The sequence below is a fragment of the Chamaea fasciata genome, unplaced genomic scaffold (assembly GCF_029207755.1).
Source record: "Chamaea fasciata isolate MVZ Bird 193981 ecotype frontalis unplaced genomic scaffold, bChaFas1.0.hap1 SCAF_3, whole genome shotgun sequence".
Classification (NCBI taxonomy): Eukaryota; Metazoa; Chordata; class Aves; order Passeriformes; family Sylviidae; genus Chamaea; species Chamaea fasciata.
Window position 1 is genome coordinate 45,258,136 of NW_027094088.1, and position 21,032 is coordinate 45,279,167.

The 21,032-nt window shown below is 36.6% G+C and overlaps 1 protein-coding gene across 2 annotated transcripts in view; it reads left to right on the forward strand.

Annotated features, from left to right (window-relative positions):
• Positions 1 to 21,032, forward strand: part of RYR2 (ryanodine receptor 2) — a 376,644-nt gene that overhangs the window by 127,310 nt on the left and 228,302 nt on the right. Inside the window, exon 4 of one of the 2 annotated variants that reach the window (XM_066178844.1) lies at positions 3,773 to 3,793. The exons of the other annotated variant lie outside the window; for it this stretch is intronic. Coding sequence (XP_066034941.1) covers positions 3,773 to 3,793 — 21 coding nt within the window. The remainder of the gene's footprint in view (positions 1 to 3,772; positions 3,794 to 21,032) is intronic. 2 annotated transcript variants of the gene reach the window in all.

A 21,032-nucleotide genomic window follows, 5' to 3' on the forward strand; every position in this document is an offset into this window, starting at 1 on the left:
CTCTTTAGTATTGTGCTCTCTTCTAGTTCAAGAAGGGAGATTATTTTGTCATTCTGAATGCTGTCTTTGATCTTTTGCTTGATTCTTAGAACAAAACTTGGAATCCTTGGGTTTATTTTTATAGCACTACTAGTATATTTTAGACACCCAGATATATGGGTGCTGTACCATTTTATTATCCACTACTCTCTAGTTTCAAGTGTCATAATTTTTACTCATGAAGTTATGTTGATGGTTACCTGCTAGCAGTAGGCAATGAAATAATTCTTTTGAGTTCAAATTAGTAGCTTTCTGTAAAATTATTACTGTAGTATAAGTAGTCCACACTAAATAAATTCCAGAGATATTATATGGTTCAGTCTTCTGCTAACTCTGATGTTCTCATAGGAAGATAGTAATTCCTGTACTCAGAAGTGTCATATGGCAGTGTACTCACTAAATTTTGATATCCAGTGTTAGACAGGGTCATGTTCTTTTTTCCATTTTTCTCAGAAAATCTTTGAGTACCCGGGGACATGAGGGAAGAATATTTCTAAGTAGCACACTGCCTTTGAGGTATATATGGTTTAATATGTATCCTGCATCCTCTGCTGGAGGAAATGTTGTAAATCCAGATACTCTTTGGGTAAAGGAAAAGAGAAAAATCAGTATATACCTACCTAAACATTTTATTTTTCAAAAAAAAAAAAGGGCTTAGTGGTCAGGAGAGAAAATTAACTGGATGAAGAAAAGTTACTGAATTCGAGTGATCTGGAATTATTTTTTGTGACAAGGCAAAAATTTCTGTGCTTTATGAAAGAAATAATTGTACTGTTCTTTTGGACCGTGTTTAATGTAATGTATGGTTGAAATGAAGCAGTTACTGTGAGATGCCACAGTGAGAAGGGAGCTCAAGAAGTGACTGCCAGTCCCTGCCTACCATGTCCCCAACCCTTCTTTAACTTTAAACTTTCCTAGACCAGTTGAAAGGTCTACACCTCCTTACAGGTGAACAACTCAGCAAAACCTGAGTTGAGTAATTTATGGTAAAAAGAGGTAATTTCAAGTCCAAGGAACATTAGGCACTTCAAAAAAGAGAGGTAACAAAATGTGGTCTGATAGAAGACAATGTTAGAATTTGCTTGTTTGTGGTTTTTCTCTGTTTGTTTGTTCAGTTTCTGGTGTGTATGTGGATTTTTTGTTTGTTTTGTTTCGTTAGGTTTTTAAATTTTTTTTCAAGTCTCCTGTTGGATTAATGAATAGTGCAATGACCATACCAACAGAAACTTTCAATTTTAGTGTTTCCTGAGTTTGGATGAGTACTGGGAAATCCATGGGAAAAGGGTTCCTTTGACTTCTAGTCTTGAACACAGACAAAAGATGGAGGTGTCAGTGTGAAACAGAAGCTGTATTTAGATGTGCTGTGAAGCGTTTTCTTGCCTGTTTTCTGAATCATAGCTTAGATCTTAGATACATGCGCTAGACTGAAGTATTTGTTTCTTTTCTGTTTATGTGAGCTTTACATTTATTTTGTCTGCATTAGGACAATTACTCTTGGATATGAGTAGTCTTATTTGTTTTTATCTTTACCTAATCTGCGTTCCTAGAAATTTCCACATGAGTAAAAATAATATTCTATCATGCTTCTGCCTTTTTCCTCCCCCAAATGGGATGCTAAATGTTCAGATCATAAGTCTTCCAGAATAGGTTCCTAAAGCAGACAAAATTTTATCTCCACATGTTGCACAAACAAGTTTTAGACCTTGGGACGAAGTGGTCTATAAGGAAGAAATGTTTTCTTGTGACTTGAGTCACTTGAAGAACTCTCCACAGATGAAACACAGGAGAGAGTACAGCAGGACCTGGGAGGGCTCTGACAAAGCTCACTGCAGAAGGACTATAAAATACAGCTGTAATTATGACTGGAAGATCTTATTGTGCTGTGCCCTGCACCACACTTTCAGAATGAGATATCTTTGGATAAATTCATAGTCTTTCCCCTGTAAGAGTCAAGCTGTATGGTTTGACAAGCGTACATGCATCATTCAAGTGGCTGTCCTGAGGGACATTCTATTTAAACATGGATATACCAATGCAGAATTAGTGCGTGCAGTGGATAAATACTTGGAAAACATTCCACAGCTAACTGATGTCCATTAAAATAAAGTAAATGGACAGTTCAGCAATTATAAGGCAATTAATTGTGAAACTGATAATGGCTGTTGAGCTTTGTGTGGGTTCTCTGATAACAGTTTAGGCTGTCTTGTTCACTTATACTTTGGGATAGCAATTTCTTCTCAGGGCAAGGCAATAAAGCATGCATCACCTCTTTCTAGCATTGTCACACAGGCAAATTGCTTGTAGTGCTGTTTACAATTTTAACAAAGCAAAAGGTCTATGAAAGGCAAGGCAATAAAAGAAATACTTGTACATAAATCTAACTTGGCTATTTTTTACTCTTTTTTTTAAGGACAGTGTAATTGCATTTAAATTTAAATCTTTGCTTACTTTATATCTTGCCAACATCTTATCACATAATTTCTTACCCTGTATCTATTTTAAAACATTTAGCTGTTTTTGAGGAGGCATTTCTGCAGCTGTGATTGATAAAAAAAAGTCACAGTAAAGATTGCTTAAAAAAATAAATGGGGCAAATCACAATTTTGTGTACTAGCAGCACTAGAACAAAAACATAAAGCTGCTCTTTAATTGAAATGTGTATTGAAAATGAGAAAGTTTACTTTGAATGGAGCTATTTTAACAGATGACAACTAAATACATTGCCTTTTATTACAGTAATTTCACAAGCAAGTTGACATCCTGATATTACTGGTTTTGAAAATTGCTCCTGCTTTACACTAAGCTATCTTAAATTATTAAACTTTTATGTGGCATCTGCTAACAAAAGGTCAGTTATGTGCCTGCAGTAAAACCACTGAAGGCATGATATTCTGCAGTGTTTTCTGTGCAAAGTCCAGTGGCCAATCTACTTTAGAAATACTGCTCTCAGTGCCGACTAAGTTTAATAGGTAGCAGCATACTTACTGTTCTAGTTGCTGAAATGTGTTCTGGTAGAAATTCTCAATCCTTCCTGAGACTATAAGATAGTCCAAAGACTATTTAGAGAGAGTAATTTAAAATCTGTTTCCTTATTGAGTCCTGAAACAGTTTTATTAATATAAAACCATAAGCTTTTGGAGTTATTCTCACTTTGCCCATAGAAGAAATAGATGACATTTTTATGTGCTGTTCTCTGTTCTTATGCTAGATATTCTCATATACTGTAGGTTGCAGGGTCAGGGTTTAACAGGTACCCCTAAATTTTAACTTTAATACTGATGGTATTCTTTAAAATGGCAAACCACGAATAGCAGCAATGAAACCTTTCCAAGTGAATGATGTTCATTAATGGCAGAGCTTTACTCAAGAGGAAATGGGGATACGATTTGTAGGGTCCTGTGTCCTGCGTTTTTGACTGGTTGGTACTGAATGCAGTGTGGAAGTAACTCAGCATCAGTCTTCCTTTGCTGCCTGTTATCTGATTTTAGATGGGCATTTTGACTTCTAGAATTTGAAGTGCTTTCCACAAAATAAAGACAGAAAGTGAGGTATTGACATTTTAAAGAGAAGATGCCAGGAGAATATCGTCATTACTAGAAGCTATAGAATGGAATACATTTTCTTTCATACTGGATACACTTCTGAAAATATGAAATGTTAACTTCAAAATAGACTTTGATATGCTATATTTAAGGAAAGAGATTTACTGATTTCTTGCTTTTTCTTTCTACAGCTAGTTGATGTGGAAAAATGGGTATGTGATTCTGTCTTTTATTCACTTGATCCCAAATGTTTCATGTTGCCACTGAGTCTAACCTGTCTGTTTTGATACCCTGTGTGTTCATGACCCTTCAACTTGCACGGCTCAAAAAACCCAAAAAAAGAGGTGAATACGTGGTCGTGTAAAATCTGGTCACTCCTGAGTTGTCCTACCAAATTTCATGTTGCCACAGTGACTTTTATCTCTTTAAATTTGAAGAGAATCAGAATTATGAAGAGAATTATTTGAAGAGAATTACAGAATCATGTAATATAAATGGATCATTATTGCCTTTTAGTTTTGAGCCCTGCTGTCTAATGTTATAACTCCATTTTGTAACCCACCCTGTCTTTTCTAGTATAGACACTGTAATCTTAAACTGCATGACAGTAAGATAGTTCATACTGATAAATAATGTGTGATGCTGTGTGTAGCTGCAAACATAGAAAACATATTTAATGATGGAGAACAGCTGCTACAGAATAAAACCAATATTTGCTAGATCTTAGCAAATAAAGCACAATTCTCTGCTAAATGTGTTGTTAAGGCCTTTCCTAATGTGTCTGTGTATACCATACATATTTGTTTGGGCATCTGATATAACTCCACTCCGTGGGACGTATTTATGTATGTTTTTCTTCAATGTAATCTCTAACACCAGTGTTATGTATGAGTAAGTAGTCATAAAATGTGTGTAGAATTGTTTGTTCACCTTGAAAATATTAGGCCTCTCTGGAAGCTTGGACTATAATAGGTCTCCTTGGTTTCTTAATACATAGTATGGGCTGCACATGACCACAGACCACCTCAGATGTCCTCTGAAATGTGGCCAATAATGTAACTATAGCACTAGTCTCATTTTATTTCAGCTAGAAATTACAGAATTTAATCTGTGATTATTACATCTTTATGTAATAATCTTTTTACTTACTAGTAGTGATTCAAGTTAGAGCTTGCCTAAGACTCCTGTAGGTAAGTACATTGTTTAAATAGTGGCTTAGGTTTTCAACACCATTTCTACTGTACTCAAAAATATCTGTGTCTTGTCACATATATAGGTAGATGCTTATAATATTCATTAAACAATAGCTATAGTTAAGTATTAATTTTTGCTAATTGTATCCGTATCACAGCATTATCCATATTCTGTGGATCTGGTATTTACAACAGCCATCAATTGCTATACAATAGATTTTAAGTGTTTTTAGGACATAGTGACGGTGAGGTTATCTTTTAATTTTGTCCAATTTTTAATTACGTTTGAGAAAGCTTGGTTATACAGCTTTAGATTCTGTTGTTTAATTCCTATGAAGAATTTTACTATAAAGAGGAAAAACAGCAATAAAAAGCATGTTCAGTACTAGACAGGTACCTCTCCTCATAACTGCACAACACATGAAATATTGTGTGCCAGAAGTTTATTTGTGACACTGACGTGGCTTGTTTTTGACTGAAGCGTTCATAATCTGGTAATAGAAAATGTAGTATTACTTGCATAAATAGAAATAAAATCTGCTGCCTTTTTTTTTAAATTTTTTGTTTTGTAATATAGATATTCAGAACTTAGTGACATCAAAATCTTACTTTGGAAAGACTTCTCTGTCAAAACGTGTCCTTAAACCATTTTTAAAAGAGCTGGTTCTCATGAGAACAAAGCTGTGTGTGTCATTCCAAGTTACATTGGGTAAAGACTTTTCCTAATAGACTGCTTCTAGAATCCAGACAACCTCTCTGGTGAGGATGGAGTGCATACTGGCTTTACATCATACATAAAATTATTCTCTCTCAGATGAAGCTCCAGTCTAGCCAGCTTTTCACCCTCTCTGTAATTCCAGACCATTAGCAGAGGTGTTATGGTGGACTGGAATTGATGCAGTAGAAAGCTGGCTGTTGTAAAGCTGCGTGGTCACTGAGGCAGACACCTCACTCTAACACATGAATTTCTTGATAAGCCGTTTTCCAGTACAGAACACACAAGGTTAATGCAAATGTATTTGTTATATCTGTCTATGGAAACCTTGAAGCCCAAGCCCAGAGAGAAGCTTCATGTCAAATTAATGAGTAAATTACTTGAACCTTGCTGTAAGCAGTTTCATGCTGTTCAAAGGATAAGCTAAAGACATTTACTTCTGAGCTGTTCTAGCCTATAAAGTGTACTAACAAAAGGATTAGAAGAAATTACTCCAGTTCCTTTGTACTTTTGTCGAATGACTACAATTCTTGTGATTTTGTTCCAAAGTCTTTATTCTATTGAAGGGATGTGCTGGCAGTTGAAGCTAGGTACAAATTAAATCGCTTTAAGATACTTGTTGAACTCTTGGCTTTGTCCTTTTGTCTCTGAGCAGGTGTGAGTGTGAAGGCTTGTAGCTCTGCTTCAGTGCAGAATCAAGCAGATTAAAGACATCTTGCCCAATGCAAAAGCTTGTGGAAGTAAGGCATCGTGGTTCTCGTTTCGTATCTGAAAATGGCTTTTCTGCTTTTTATAAAACTACCAAGGTGGGGAACCCCCAGTATTTGATCAAAGGGCTTTGCTTAATTTGAACCAAAATTTAGAAGACCCTGAATGTATTTTCTTTACAGAGAAAATGACAGTAGTGAAGTAAGATGAAACTGAATACCACATAGTGAAAGCAATTCCTTTAATGTCCTTGACTTTCTTTTCTCTTTTAATGTATTTATGAAATAAAGGAAATAATCTTGAAGTGTCTGTTTCTGTGAAACAGCAATGTGCTTGCAAATTTTTGATCTCAAGGGTGGTGCTGTATACTTGCATACAACAGTGCTAATGTACTAATAAAAGCATCTGAGTGTCTGCCTTGACTTTCAGGACAACTGTTTAGCGCTGTAACAGGTTTCAGTGTGAGGATAATAAATTTTCTTGGGTATCTCTGGTGATGTGATAATTCGGCCTTTTTTACACATTTGGCTGCATCTAGTTGGTAAATTATTTTGAAAATTTGGCATTAAGAGCCCTCCAGAATTATTGTTTTCAGGAGGGACTACTCTGACGAGCTTTTTACCTGAAAGGAAATGAAGTGCATTGTTTCTTAAACTCAGAATGCAAGGTACAAGAATTTTTATGTTTACCCTGGCTGATGGCAAAGCTGTGCTAATTATAACGTTGTAGGATTGTCTTCAGTTTTTCAGAGAAACCTCTTCCACTGAGGGTAATGGTAAACTTTTTTCTCTTTCTTTCAAGTGGTTACTGAGTTAGCTCAGTTTTATGCCACTAGTAAAGCTAATTTTCAATATCTCTGGAGAAAAGAAACTTGCAGAGTAAGGAAATGCACTTTAGACACTTTTCAAAAGAATTGCTTTCATTACAGAGACTTCTGAGCTGAGAAGTAGTGAATAAATTCTCGCTTTGATAGTGTGTACTGGATGAAAATAACAAATGGAATTTGACTAGAGGAAACAACCTAGAGTTCTTGTAGAGGTTGGAGTGACCCACAAAACAAAGCTTCATCAAAGGAAATGATTCAAGTAACATGTCTTCAGTGCTATTAAAATGATTAATGGCACATCAGTACTTTATAATCAGTATTATTTTCAAGCATTAAATGAATGATATATGGACATCTTTTTCTAGAATTTCTTGCTCACAGTTAATTTGCCTAAATATAGATGGATTTTTCATATTACTATGGGAAAATATGTTGTTTGTGCACAAATATTTAATCCCCCAGTATAAAGAATTTGCGTTCAAATTTTAGGTCTAACATAGACTTGCAGAGGTGGCTCAATGTAGGGAGTAATATGAGCAGTGTTTACTCAGTTTTATATACTGAGAACTCAGCTCTAATACATGCCTTGAAGGAAAATGAAATAATACTGTGTGATGTTAAAGTGACCAGTCATATCAAAATAGTGTGACTATGGAAATGCTACTTAAAATGCCACACCTACAGGGATAGTTTCAACCACATCTGTAATTCCATCCTTAGTGTATTGTATATTTTAACAGATGCTAATTGCAGCCCAAGTCTAATTCACATCAGCAGAGGAAACTAGTATAAACATTTTCTGAGTACGCTTTTTAGTTCCAAAAGAAATCTTTGTGCAAATTGATTAAAACTTATCTCAATCAAATAGTGACATTTCCAAATGTATGCTAGGGTTTCTTTAGTGTTTCTCGTTCAGTTCCTATTATAGATCTGAGAATTTAAGTCTGTGTTCTATGTAGCAATAGTAATTTCTGTGAGTTACAGCAAACTGTCTCAGTTCACTTGTTTTCAACACTTCTTGGATAGGTTAGTGTAAAGATCTAATATTTCTATGTAAGCAAACAGAATGCTATAAGAACTGTACAAAAGATGTAGTCAGGAGATGATCTCTAAATTAAAGAATTTTTGGCAACTTTCCTATTAAAAAATTTCAAATAAAATAGAAATAATATTTTTCTCTTTGCATCTAGCCAGAAAGCCCAATAATTAGGTGAAATTATGATAAATTAGAATTGTAAGTGATAAGCTACCTGAAAGCTGTCCAAGGATCTGAGGAATATAGTGGTCTCAAGCAGCTGTAATTATTTACATTAAAAACACATTCTTAGTGTCCTCAGATAAACCTTTAGTAGGTGTTAAATGTCAATTTGCTTTATTTTGATAAGGAGGAAATAATTAGGAAGATGAATAGAATGATGGGTGTTATGTTTCTCAAATCATTTCTACTAAGGTTTTTTTATTACTTTTCCTTTTTCAAGTCCTGTTCCAAACCAATTGGATAGTCCAGCTGCTGAGTGCTCAGTTTAGTTCCTCCAAGAGGATATTTGCTTGGTGCTAAGCACTCACATAAATATTTATCCCCAAAAGGTCAGATAGCATATGCAGCTGAAGACTTAATCAGAGGAATATGATTATCCTGTTACTGGTTACATTTAATTACCAGTCCTACCTCTCAGGATAACTTTGGAAAAAACTGGACACTAGAGAAACAGCTTCAAAAATTAAAGGACACTGATTTCTTTAGGAAGTGAAGGAGGAAGTGGTATTTTCAATGCATTGAGTCTTCAAATTTGCATTGGTCTCACTTGTACAGGATTTGCTGTACGCACTGCTTACTCATTCCCCTCACCCCAGTCACAGTGGAGTGCTTTTGCCACTCATTCCTAGTCAGGCTTACTTTGACCCCCCAATGCAGTTAGTTGTTGGGATCCCTCTGTCACTCCAGAAATACAGATGGGAATTGACAGTATTACAACTGTACATGGGTGTCTACTAGAGCCTTTTACCACTCTGGGTCTGATGAGCCTGACCATTGGATCCACACAGTCTAGTAAAGTCCAGTTGTCTCTTTCATCCATCTTTCTGTGGGCAAGGCCGTTGTAGTCCTACTAATAGCTTTGACTACTCACTTCTTGTAAATAGGAATCAGAAGTCCCTTCAATCAAGAGCATGATCAATCCTTTTGCTCTGGGGAACTGCCCACAGGAAACTGGACCAGCAATTTTCCTGTAAGAACCCCATTTGTGATCGTTTTTCCTTGCAACTCACATGTTTGTGCCTCTAGGACTGAGGCAGATTTTCCAGCTTAGTTCCTCATCTCCTCTCTGTGGTCACTCAGGTCAAACCACAGGGGGGTGTGTACTCATTGTGTCCTCTCTTTTCAGCAGAGGAAAGCTTACTCCTAATACTTGAGATATTGGTCCATACAGGTGGGGAATTGGATCTCTGTGCTGCTGGACCAGTTTTTCCACAGCTGAGATGTTGAAGGAAGAGAGATTTTCTTCATATTGCTGGAGCTGGCCAGCCTATTCATCCACCTCCAGCACGGCTAATTTCCTCAGGTACTGGATACCTTTCTCCATGGTGTTCCACTTGCCTAGGTGACATAGATTTCCCTTCAAGAAAAGATATTATTTCTTTTACATCTGACAGAAGTGGCCTTCAGAACCTGAGGACTTGTACCCCTTTTCCAACCACTTTGTCACTGCTTCATTGCCTAGAAAGGAATCCCAGCTATTTTGCTTCCTTACCCTCTAATTCTGGGCTCCTGCTCCCATTTTCCCAACATAGGAGCAGCAAGGTGACAATGGGCTTACCTAGACACTAGACAGCAACTGAAATGTTTTCACACATCTCAAAGTTCAGTCGGGGAAAGAGATTCAGTGGTTGGCACCTCATTTGTGAGTTTTTGCTCTTTCTTCTCCCTTATCAGTGTCAGCCTTTCTTCCTCCTTCTGTTCTTGTGATGGCCCTGCTTTGGAGTAGTCTGCCTTGTCCACTTTTTCCTCCTGCTCCCTCTTAGAATATGCTCTTTCATCCCTTACTGAATGACCTCACTTTTACTTGCAGTATTTCTTTTTGTGTACTGAGAAGACTGATTCATTGGATTTTGGTTCAGCTGCAGTGCTGGTTCCAGGGTTGGGATAGCTGCAGAGCCTGTCATTTTGCCATCAGATCCAGAGACCTCCTCTGCCCCTTGAGGGTACTGAGTAATGTTGAACAGGGCTCAGTAGGCCTGAGTCAGGCCCAAGCATGTGATTTGTGGCTTTCTGGAACTGCCAGGATGACAGAATACTTTTTCCAAATATTTTACCAGTTTCTGCACTTGTTCAGAGATGTAATTTCAAAACGTTGGTGGTGACCACTGTCCTAGGCACTTGTCTATTCTGTCCCACACACCCTGCCACTCATCACTATCCAGCCTCAGCACAGATCTGTGGGTGGTATTTTTAAACAGTTGTTTAACCATAAACAAAACCTGAAACATGTTCAGGAGCCCTAGCAATAGGAACATGCTGGTTTGAACATCCTGAGTATATTCAGCATTCTCAAGCACTGTTTTAATTAGCCTGGAGAAGGGGAAGATGGAAGAAGGTACCTCCCCCATAAATTGGCTCTCCTTGAAGTAAAGAAAAAAGGTGTAATTAATAATAGTTTACAACAGATGGTTCCTAGAATACAGAGGTGGTGGCAATGCTGAGTACAAACTCCAGGTTAGTCTAACGATCCTCAGTTTTACCTATCCTAATGCAGTGTTACAAAATACAACAAAATAATGCCCTTAATCCAGCCTCCAGAGGTGATAAACAGCACGGCAGGGAACATATATCACAAGTAAGATGTTACATAATTCAGCTTTGAGAACATGTACAGCAGCTGTGAAAGAAAGATGACCTTTTTATCAAGGCCTGTTGTGATAGGACGGGGGTGGTGGTTTTTTAATCTGAAAAAGGTTCATTCTATGTTAGATATAAAGAAGCAGTTTTTTATGATGAGAGTGGTGCTACGCTGGAACAGGTTGCCCAAGGAGGTGGTGGATGCACCATCCCTGGAAACATTCAAGGTGAGGTTGGATGATGCTCTGAGCAACCTGTTCTAGTTGATAATGTCCCTGCTCGTTGTGGGGTTTTGGACTAGATGATCTTTAAAGGTCCCCTACATTCCAAAACATTCTATGATTTTACATTTCCATGGACTCTGAGTGCAAATAAATCAACATTGTGACTAGAGACTAATAAAATGAATGCTTGTAAATAACTTTTATAGCATGCTCTGGTCAGATGTATGGTTATCTCAACCCTTTGTGCCCCATTTTGGGCTCCAGAAAGGATTGATGGGGTTTAAATCTGCAGGCAGTTAAACACCACACTGCCTCCCCAACCACCAATAGGATGAAGGCAAGAATTGAGAGGAAAAAAGGATAAAATTTGTGGGTTGAGATAAGGACAGTTTAATGGGACAGAAAAAAAAATAATAATCATAATGAAAAAAGAATTACGGTATTCAAAGTGAGTGCTGCACAGTACAATTGCTCACCACTCAGCAACTGATGCCCAGCCAGTTCCTGAGCAGCCACCCCAGCCCAGCTTTCTCCCCAGTTTGTATGCAAAGCGTGACTCTGTATGGTGTGGAATATCCCTTTGGCCAGTTTGGATTGGCTGTTCTGGCTATATCTCCTCCCAGCTTCTTGTGCCCTCCAGCCTACTCCCTGGCAGGGTGATAAAAGAACCTGAAAAGTCCTTGACTTGATTTAAACACTGCTTAGCAACAACTGGAATATGTGTGTTACTGACGCTGTTCTCATCCTAAATTCAAAACACAGCACTGTGCCAGCCACTAGGAAGACAATTAACTCTGTCCCAGACAAAACCAGGACAGGAAGGTAGAATGACTTTTAAGAAATTTGAAATTACATGTGTGTTCTATCTGTTTAATTTTCATATATACCTTCTGATTTGCTAATGTTAGTCCAGAAACTCATGTGCACAATTGTCCTGAGACACAGAGGGGAAGTGTTAAGGAGCAGGAAGTTCTTCCCTTGCAGAGAATGAGTTGAAGAAATTTCTTGTGTAACAGCCTGTTGAATATGTGAAGTACTTAATTTCTCCTGTTTTTTTTTTTTTCTTTCTCTCTCTTTTTTTTTTTTTTTCCTCAAGCTGAGAGTTAATGTTTTTTAAAGTAAGCATTCTCCTTTAGCTAAGAAGAGATTTGGTTTAAAAACCTTGGAGAATGTTCTTGGAGAGCAGTATGACAGGAGTGTCCAGTGGCCCTCTGTGCTGGCCATTTGCTTGCAGCTATGGCCATCACAGGTCATGATATCTAACTTCTCAGGCTTGACCTGAACTTCCACAGGGGCATTCACCTTGCATTTGTGCACATAACATATGTTTAAGTGTTTGCCATGAAAACATTTTTGCAACTATTGCATTTCAGAGTATGGTGTTTTTTTAAAGAGAGAGAGAGAGAGAGAGAGAGAGAGAGAGAGAGAGAGAGAGAGATAGATGTTCAAACTTCCCTCACCCACTGTTGACTTCCAGGTTTTCTGTAGGGAGTCTCTTCATAGCACATTCTAGCTCTAAGAATGATGTGTAAATGATCTTAAAAATTATTAGTTAAAATATTACAATCAAGCATTTAAATAAATCATCAAGAAGAGAACCAGAAGGTTTTACAGGGATGTTGTTTAATGTAATATGGAAAAAGAAATGGGGTCATGCAATTCTCAGAATAAAATTTTATATATGAATCACAGCTGGAAGAGACTGAGGTTTTTTGATGGATCTAATGTCCTTGATAAAATGACAGCATGTTGGCCAGTGGAAGTCTGTATTGATAAATATAGGAAAGGATTAATTTGAATAATTGTGTACATAAATTGTTTATGTAGTAATAAATTTACACACTGTAGAAAGCTCAGCAAAGATTCCTTATTAGTTTCTGGAGCCACCCAGGAAAAGCAGCAAAATTTCAGAGTGATGACTACAAAGCTATTCTGATAACAACCAAAAGGACCTAAAAGAAGAGAAGGAGAGAAGTCTTTGAACATTTTAAGATGATTAGATTATAGGTTCTTTTTTTCTTTCAGCTAGAACATCTTGTACGTCTTTGAGAACAGATACTTCTCTTTAAAAAAGCATGTATGAAATGAAAGCAGCCAGCCTTGCTTGGAAGCTCTCCAGTTAGAATATCTTTTCGTTTGGGACAGCAACAAACTTCAGTCCTCAGTTTCAACCTTTGTGATGTCAAAACATGATGAAGTCAAAAGGGGAAAGGTGGCCATAGATCTCTCATAAAGAAAAGCAAATCACTGCATGCAACATGTCATTCTCCTTTTATTCTTGAGCAACCTTCATGAAAATTAACCTAAAAATTTCCATAATCTTCTAGCACCAGCCATGTGGCACTTGATTTTTTAAAGCCAGTGCATGAAGTCTTACTAATATTTAAATTTTCTTAATTTATTCTGCATTTGCATACAGTATTTTTCTGTAATAGTGAAGTTGTTCTTCAGCACTACACTTTGAGTGCAGGATTTAACAACTCACACTGTATTTGTTAGAAACTCATCAGAATGAGTTGTTTAAGATGATCAGGCATGGCTCCTGTTTTACCTGTACTGTGTTTAATCTTTAAGCAATAGGTATTTTATGTGCTATATTATTTCAAGTGAAGAAAAATCTGAGAAAACTATTGCAACAAGAAAAAAAGGATAAAGCCTTGTTCGGAGTAGCTGTTTTGCTTTTTAGCACGAGCTATAATTACGTTAATTGCAATGATAAATGTTTCTTTTAAATGTGGTTTCTAGTGAGTGTATCCCACTCACTTTTTCAGGGGAAACAAATCCCATTTTTATGCATATGAAAGCAAATGTTTATTTCATATTTTCTCTTTTTTTCCTCTTCTCATGGATCTACAGAAATTTATGATGAAGCTAAGGAAGGTAAACATTTGCTTTTATACTTCCTGTGGATTCCTACAATTTAATTTAATTAATTCTATTTATTAATTTTTAACATCAGCATCAAACTCGCCTTCTTGAACATAAAACATACTGAATTCAAAAAGAAATTGAATTTAGAAACCACAGTGACTCTGCTTTGTTTTGGGGTTCTGATCATGGAGGACCAAAGGCCGGCTGTGGGAAAGGACTTTTGTCTGGCTTCTCTTATTTTCACTTCATACTAATCCTTTCAGTAAGAATGTAGCATTATGTGGTAAATACAAAATCTTGAGACAATGAATGAAGAACAGAATTTGCAGTAAAACATTTTGGAAAGCAGGTGCAACACACTGTTTCTTCTGCCACAAGAATACTGTTCTGATGATTTGGTGTCTCACCTGTGGGGTGGTTGGGCAGCCTTTGGGACGGTGCTGTCAGTGGCATTTGCTGGAGCTCTGTTTTTTGGGGCTGCTTTGTGTCTTTTCTTTTTTCTTTTTGTCTCATTAAGACTATGACAAAGCACTTGGTAAACCCCCAAGCATTTTAAATAACTGACATTAAACAATTAGCTGCAGTTTTCTCCAGAATGTGTTGCGTGTCCATTTTCTACTGTAATTATCAGTTTATTCCAAATTCAACTTCTAAACTGATTTCTTTACTGATTTTCATCCCCTAAGAGTTTACTTTTCTGTGGTAAGGTCTTGCTTCACTGTCACTCTCCAAAAGTGAGCAATTCTCAGCTAGATAAGCAGTTCTATTTTAAGGGCTGGATTTAATGGTGTCAGAGGAGTTTTCTTAGCATGATTCCTCTGCTGATCCATCTTTTCTTCCCACTTGGCTGTCTGTCTTATTCTTTATCTGTGAGTTTCTTTCTCAAATGACAAGGATGATTCACATTCCTTGTACCATACAACAACAGAAAAAGCTTAGTCACAATCCTTAACCTGTGAAAAATGCCTCCCTCCTCCACTTACTTAGCACTAGAATAACCAGGAAGACTTTTATTATTTCTTCTATGTCCTATGCAGATAAGGAGGAGGAGAATGGGGGAAGAGAAATCCTCACTAGGCTGAAGGAGAAATCGATAAATTTTATCTTCCTGGGCAATTTCTTTTCCAAAACACTGGAAGTGCTTAAAAGTAGGCATTTCTAATGGAAGTATTGCCTCAGCCATAAATATAAATGTTTGTTTTACATATAAATCTGGAAACAGACAATCAGTATTATTTACTTTTGATTAATTTTTACTGCTGTGTCTGTTTTTCGTTGTTGTGAAGTTTCCCATTGCTAGGAAAGTGATAACATAAATGTAGTGTCAGAAATATTAATGATGAAGTATATTTGAAGTTTTGTAGTGTTTCTAATTCTGTCTTCCAACAGGTCAATATTAGCAAAATTGGGATCATTTAACATGGGGCTGACACAAATATTTGTCATCATGACTAATTATTCCAATCTTTTTAATGTAGATAGTAAAATATTTCTATGTTCTCAACTGAATAAGACTTGCTTATGGGTTTTTTTTGGTCAACCGATTTATTCAAATTCAGATCTTTATGAGATATTTATATAGAGCATAATTGCACGTTGTGATGCAGATTTTAATTCAAGCCATCTTTAGGAAACCTATAGTTTAGCTGAAGTCTTTTTTCTTTAGCTGAAGTCTTTTTTCTATTTTTTTTTTTTTTGGCCTGGCACAAAATAGGAGGTAACTGCTGAGCAAGTCAATAAAAGAATTTTTTTTTTTTTTTTTTTTTTTTTTTTTTTTTTTTTTTAGTCATGGTGGCCATCATTTTCTGGGAGTAGGTACCAGCAGTCATCAATCATACTAATCTCCATGGCTGAATTTTTGCAGCATTTACTGTTTGGTAGTGAATTTCACAGAAAGTCAGTAATGATTTAAAAGTAAAGTATAAAGACATGAATATGTATAGCATATATAATGTCTTGAGGGGTTCATCTTCCTGTTTATTGTTCTAATGTAACATGGTGTGTAGGCTACAGTGAGACAAAGAATTCACCCTTTGGTATTGCTCTTATGTGATAGGAGCAGAGTGAGAGAATATTAGCTCAATGCCTCATGCCAGTGAATTGATTTACTTTGCATCTTTAAAATTTAAGCAACTACATGCTAATTGTTTGGTGCCAACCACTGTAAACATTAACTTAGGAGCACAGTAATTGCAAAAGGGTGAGCATTTTTGTTTTTTTCGGCAGAAGAGTTCAAGGGTTCTGGGGCTGGATGCTGTAACTTTGAAAAGGAAATTCTGTCTGTTTTGTATCAAGATTTTAAAATAAATGTATCTTCTATGAGCAAGAGGAAAGATGTAAAACTTCTTGGCTTATTCTCGGTAGCTTTGTAGTCTTTACTGCTTGCAGCATTTTCAAGTTTTCTGATGTTGCTGAGGATTGAATTTCCCAGTGTTAGTATTCCAAACGTCAGTTGTTTAGTTTTGTCTGACTTGACTTGTCTTGCAAGCCTTCCAGCTCTGTTCCAGGGTTACTTCACAAGTTCTGCAGTGATTCAGCCTGTTTCCACACTGTTTTCACCACTGCCTGGGTTTTCTGGACTGTGCTTGGCATTCATTTAACAAAACTGAAATGCCAGACTTAGAGCCATGGATAGCCTAAGTTCTATGTGTAACCACAAGCAGAATGCTCAGATTTTAGGTGGGGTGAGTTACTGGTCAAAAGGGCGTTTTTTCTATCCACTGGCTATTTAGTTGCCTTAAGCTACATTAATCTGAGTGTTTTGTCATCAAGTGTGTTAGGTCTGGCTGAGATGGAGTTTGTTTTCCCCACAGCAACCCTCACAGTGCTGTGCTTTGCATTGGTGTTGATAACATACCAGTGTTTTGGCTATTGCTGAGCACCACTGGCACAGCATCAGCACTGTCTCTCCATCATTCCACCTCTCAATCAGTGGGCTGATGTGGGAAACATCTTGGGATAGGACACACCTAGGACACTAGACCCAAATTTACCAAAGCAATGTTCCATACCATATGATGTCAGCTCATCCATAAAAGCTACGAAAAGAGGAAAGTGAAGGCATTTGTTATTTACAACATTTGCCTTCTGGAGCAACCATGGTGTGTGCTGAAGCCCTGCTTCCGGGGAAGGCATTTCCAAATGATGCGGAGTAGCAAATAAAATCTTCTGGTTCTCTCCTTTACTTGTGTGTGTGTATGACCTCTGACTTCTGCTTTAGTAAACTGCCTTAGCTCTCCTTGTTTTCCATCTTACTTTCTCTCCTCTGTCCAGCTGAGATGAGGGAGTGATAGAGCAGCTTGGGGGGGCACCTGGTATCTAGCCAAGGTCAACCCACCATATCAAGATTTTTTTTTTTAAGCTTTTGACTTTGAACTTTTCATGTAATTGATCATAGTGGTATTAAGAGAACAGGTCTTCCTGTATTTTCCAGCTGGCTATTGCCTGGTATCAGAAAGAAGCTCTCATTACTCATCTGAAGTTGTGTGAAAAAGTTTAGACAGTATGTACTTGTGAGGAGTAAGAGGTCTGGTTGAACACTTAACCTGTTGTGGCCTCCTGTTCTAGGCAGCTTGTAGGACTGCATGATTGCTGATTTTAGATAAATACTGGCCTCCATCAACATTAGTCTACAACAGTTTAAGAAATTTCTCATTAGTAATGAAATCACTAGATGACTAGATATTACATTGCTATGGAAATATTTTGAGAATCATCTCCTCTACAGGAATTGGTTGTAGCATTGTGCAAATTTTTATGTGTAGAATCATGGTTAGATGGTTTTGACCATGGGACATACTTCCCTCCTATTCCACCCAGGTCACTTTATTCTTTTCCGGATTTCTTTCACTTCATGACTAATTCTGCCATCATGGGGTTTTCCTTCTCCTAAATAAGGATTCAAAATTTTCAAGGTTTGCATTTATTCCACATCCTTTCAATAATTTTCATTTTGTCTTGTGGGTTGCTTAAATAGAAAGCTTTAATTTGCTTAAATGAAGGAAGTCACAAAGAATTTTATATAAACAAAGCACATGTTTCTTATGCATTTTTTTTAAAAATTTTTTTTTTAGTAACTAGTTCAGAATAAATACTTATATTAGCCTTCTGGTTTAAAAGCTTTCCTCGACATCTGGATAAAGGCATTGATGCCAGTGGCCTTGCATCTCTGATCTTGAAACAAGTTGTTTCAGTCTGGAAGCACCAGGGCCTAAATACACTTTTACTCAGAATATGTATAGTTGATTTTTTTTCTTATGCCAGTACATTTGGTCAGACCCAGGTTTTCTATTTGATTTCTTTCTAATGGATCAAATCCAGAATTTCAAGGTGTAATGAATTCTCTTGAATGAAAAAACTGACAGCTGCAATGTGGGTCCCCAGGAAGGGACTTGGAGAAGATTTCATTACTGGAAGAACATTTCCTTTTTTATGTAAATATAATTCACAGCATTTCCAATCAGTGGTGGGTACAATAGCCTGCTTGGTTTGTTTCTGTAGCGGTGGTAGATTTATATTTAAAGGGGTTCAAAACAGGTAATTTTAGGCTATTCTGTATTTAATTCTATACTTCTGCTTATGCATTTAGTCAAAGTGTCTAGATTTAGAAACAGAAGTATTTTTAAAATAAATTTGTAGTTTTCTAACAGTATAATCTCCTGAGCTTCATGAAACTGGGAACATCCTTATGATGGAGAACGTGATGCCTTTTGTATTCATATTTGCAAGTGTGGAAGTATTGGTGTCGAATGTTTAACATGCTGTTGTCTCCAGCATCTGATTTAGGTTCAAGATAGCCATTGTCAGTGTGTTCCATTCTAATGAAGTGTGAGTAGTCAGTGTTTTAAAGGACATTATTTTACTCCAATGTACATATGAAACAGCCATTGATAGTCATATTTGAAACTTCTAATGTTTCAACAGTAGTTGCCTTGGAAAACACTTGTGAAGAAAAATGGAGAGCATGTTGCTTCTTTTATTGTACAGCCACTTTACCTTATTCAGTTCCATGGAAGCAGTTGTGTAGTATTTTTTTAGAAACCCATTAAAAGCAATATTGATTGGTCATAGGTTCCATCTAGACTGTTAGGGCTGGATGTGGGGCACAGGGGAAATACAAGGTTGAGAATCTGATTGTGATTAGGTCATGCTATACCATAACTCTAAGTTATATGGACTGTGTTTTTGAAGGATTTACTGATGCTGTTTTTTGTTTCATTTGATTTTTTTAAAATTATTTTTTGAAGTCTATCAAAGCTATTTTTCCTTGCATTTTAGTCTTTGTACTGTCATTTTCCCTACAGCACTTGCCAGTAATTCCATTCTATTAATATGGACCTCTCATGGAGTAAAACATGAAAAACCATTACAGTCTTCTTAAAAACTCACTGTTATTTTGTATGAGTGTTTCTAGAGTGTGAATCAGTTCCCGTGTGACACATTCAGTATTTTTAAATTGCTTTTGTGGGTGACTACACTTGTTTGAATAGCCATGTGCTAAATGCAATTGCTGTCAGGCTTTCTTAAGCGTTGCATTTCTGAATAATGACATTACAGAAGCTTTTTCTTTACATATGCAAAGCATTGAAATAACTGTCTTGTTTAAATACTTCTAAATGCTTTCGCATGCTTCTCTCTGGTGCTTCCCTGAAGGTCAAAGCTTTTTCGCTTTTCTCACACATTTGAAGATTGTATAGAGCTGTGAAGAAAAGTCAGCAAAAAAAAAAAAAAAATCAGCATTTGCTTGCAGTAGAGTTCTCATTGGTCTAAGGGATATTTTTGTCTAGTAGAAAGAAGGCTGTCAGTATAAAAAGGATGGAAGGGTAATGGCTGACTGAGAATCGTGGATGCCACAAGGTTATTCACCAGCCTCTAAAAGGTCTCATTGTGAGGTTCCCAGAAGCACAAATGGTTTTAAAACGTGTATTCATGTGACCATGAGTAATTTCCTGCAGCTTCTCATGTGTTTCCAGGAGTGCAGCAGTGCAGCCATAGGCACAGCAGTACAGGTGCTGTTGTTTGAGTCTTTTGGTCTGATTGATTACCTGTCGGTTCCTGTGACAGTCATGTATGTGCAAAGTAGTACTGATACAAAGGGATGGTTGAATCAAGTATAACATATCTTACTCCATATTGGGTTGGTATTTATGGTAAAAGGAACAATTTTTTTGTTCTATCTTAGCACATTTTACTACATAGCTTTTAGGTTGTAGTTTTTGAGTGCTTTTTGATATTTTAATCCTCTTTCTATTACAAAAACATGGAAAATATATTTCCCAATTTTAGCTTATTTTTCTTGATTTTGGTGTAGGATAACTCTCCCTACATCAAATTAAACAGCTCAAATCTTAATAATCTATTGTCAATGCCTGGTCTTCCAAGGTATTGAACTTGAAAGCTGTTTATATTTTTTTTGAATGCTAATTTATTCAGCTTTAATTCTTGTTCTATTCTAAATTGCCTTTTCTTTAGAAATGACTTTTGGGTAATGAGATGACTCCAATTTAATCTTGTATTCCAGCTACAGAAATATTGGATTAGAGATGGGCAGTTTACATGAAGTTTTCACAAACAATGTGAATTTGTCAGTCCCAAATGCTTTCAATCTCAAAATATTATCTTTAGTGTTTGCCAGTTCTGAAATCTTTTAAGTATTTTTTATACCCCACATTATTGGGGAATAAAATGAGAAGAGTTTTGTGTTGATATAATTGATACTCCTGAATAGCATAGCTTGTAGAACTTCAATGGATAAGTTATTCTTTGAAAAAAATGTATTTTTGTTCAGTCTGGTTTTATGTGAGGAATGTATTGTTCAACTTGGAAATTACTCTGAAAATTTGAAATCAGAAAAATAAACAAAATAAAACTCATGATAAATAATGTGGTTGTTAGCAACTGCCTTGCATTATAATGCCATTCATACATTTGTGCAAAAATCTGTGGGCATTATGGATTGAATTAGTCAGAATTGTGGCTTTCAAGTGGTCTTACTTCCAGAGTCTTCTGAAATGTTATTATTGTAATATGACATAAAAATTGGTAAAACTTCAGTGTCAGATCTCATCTTGGATGTGGTA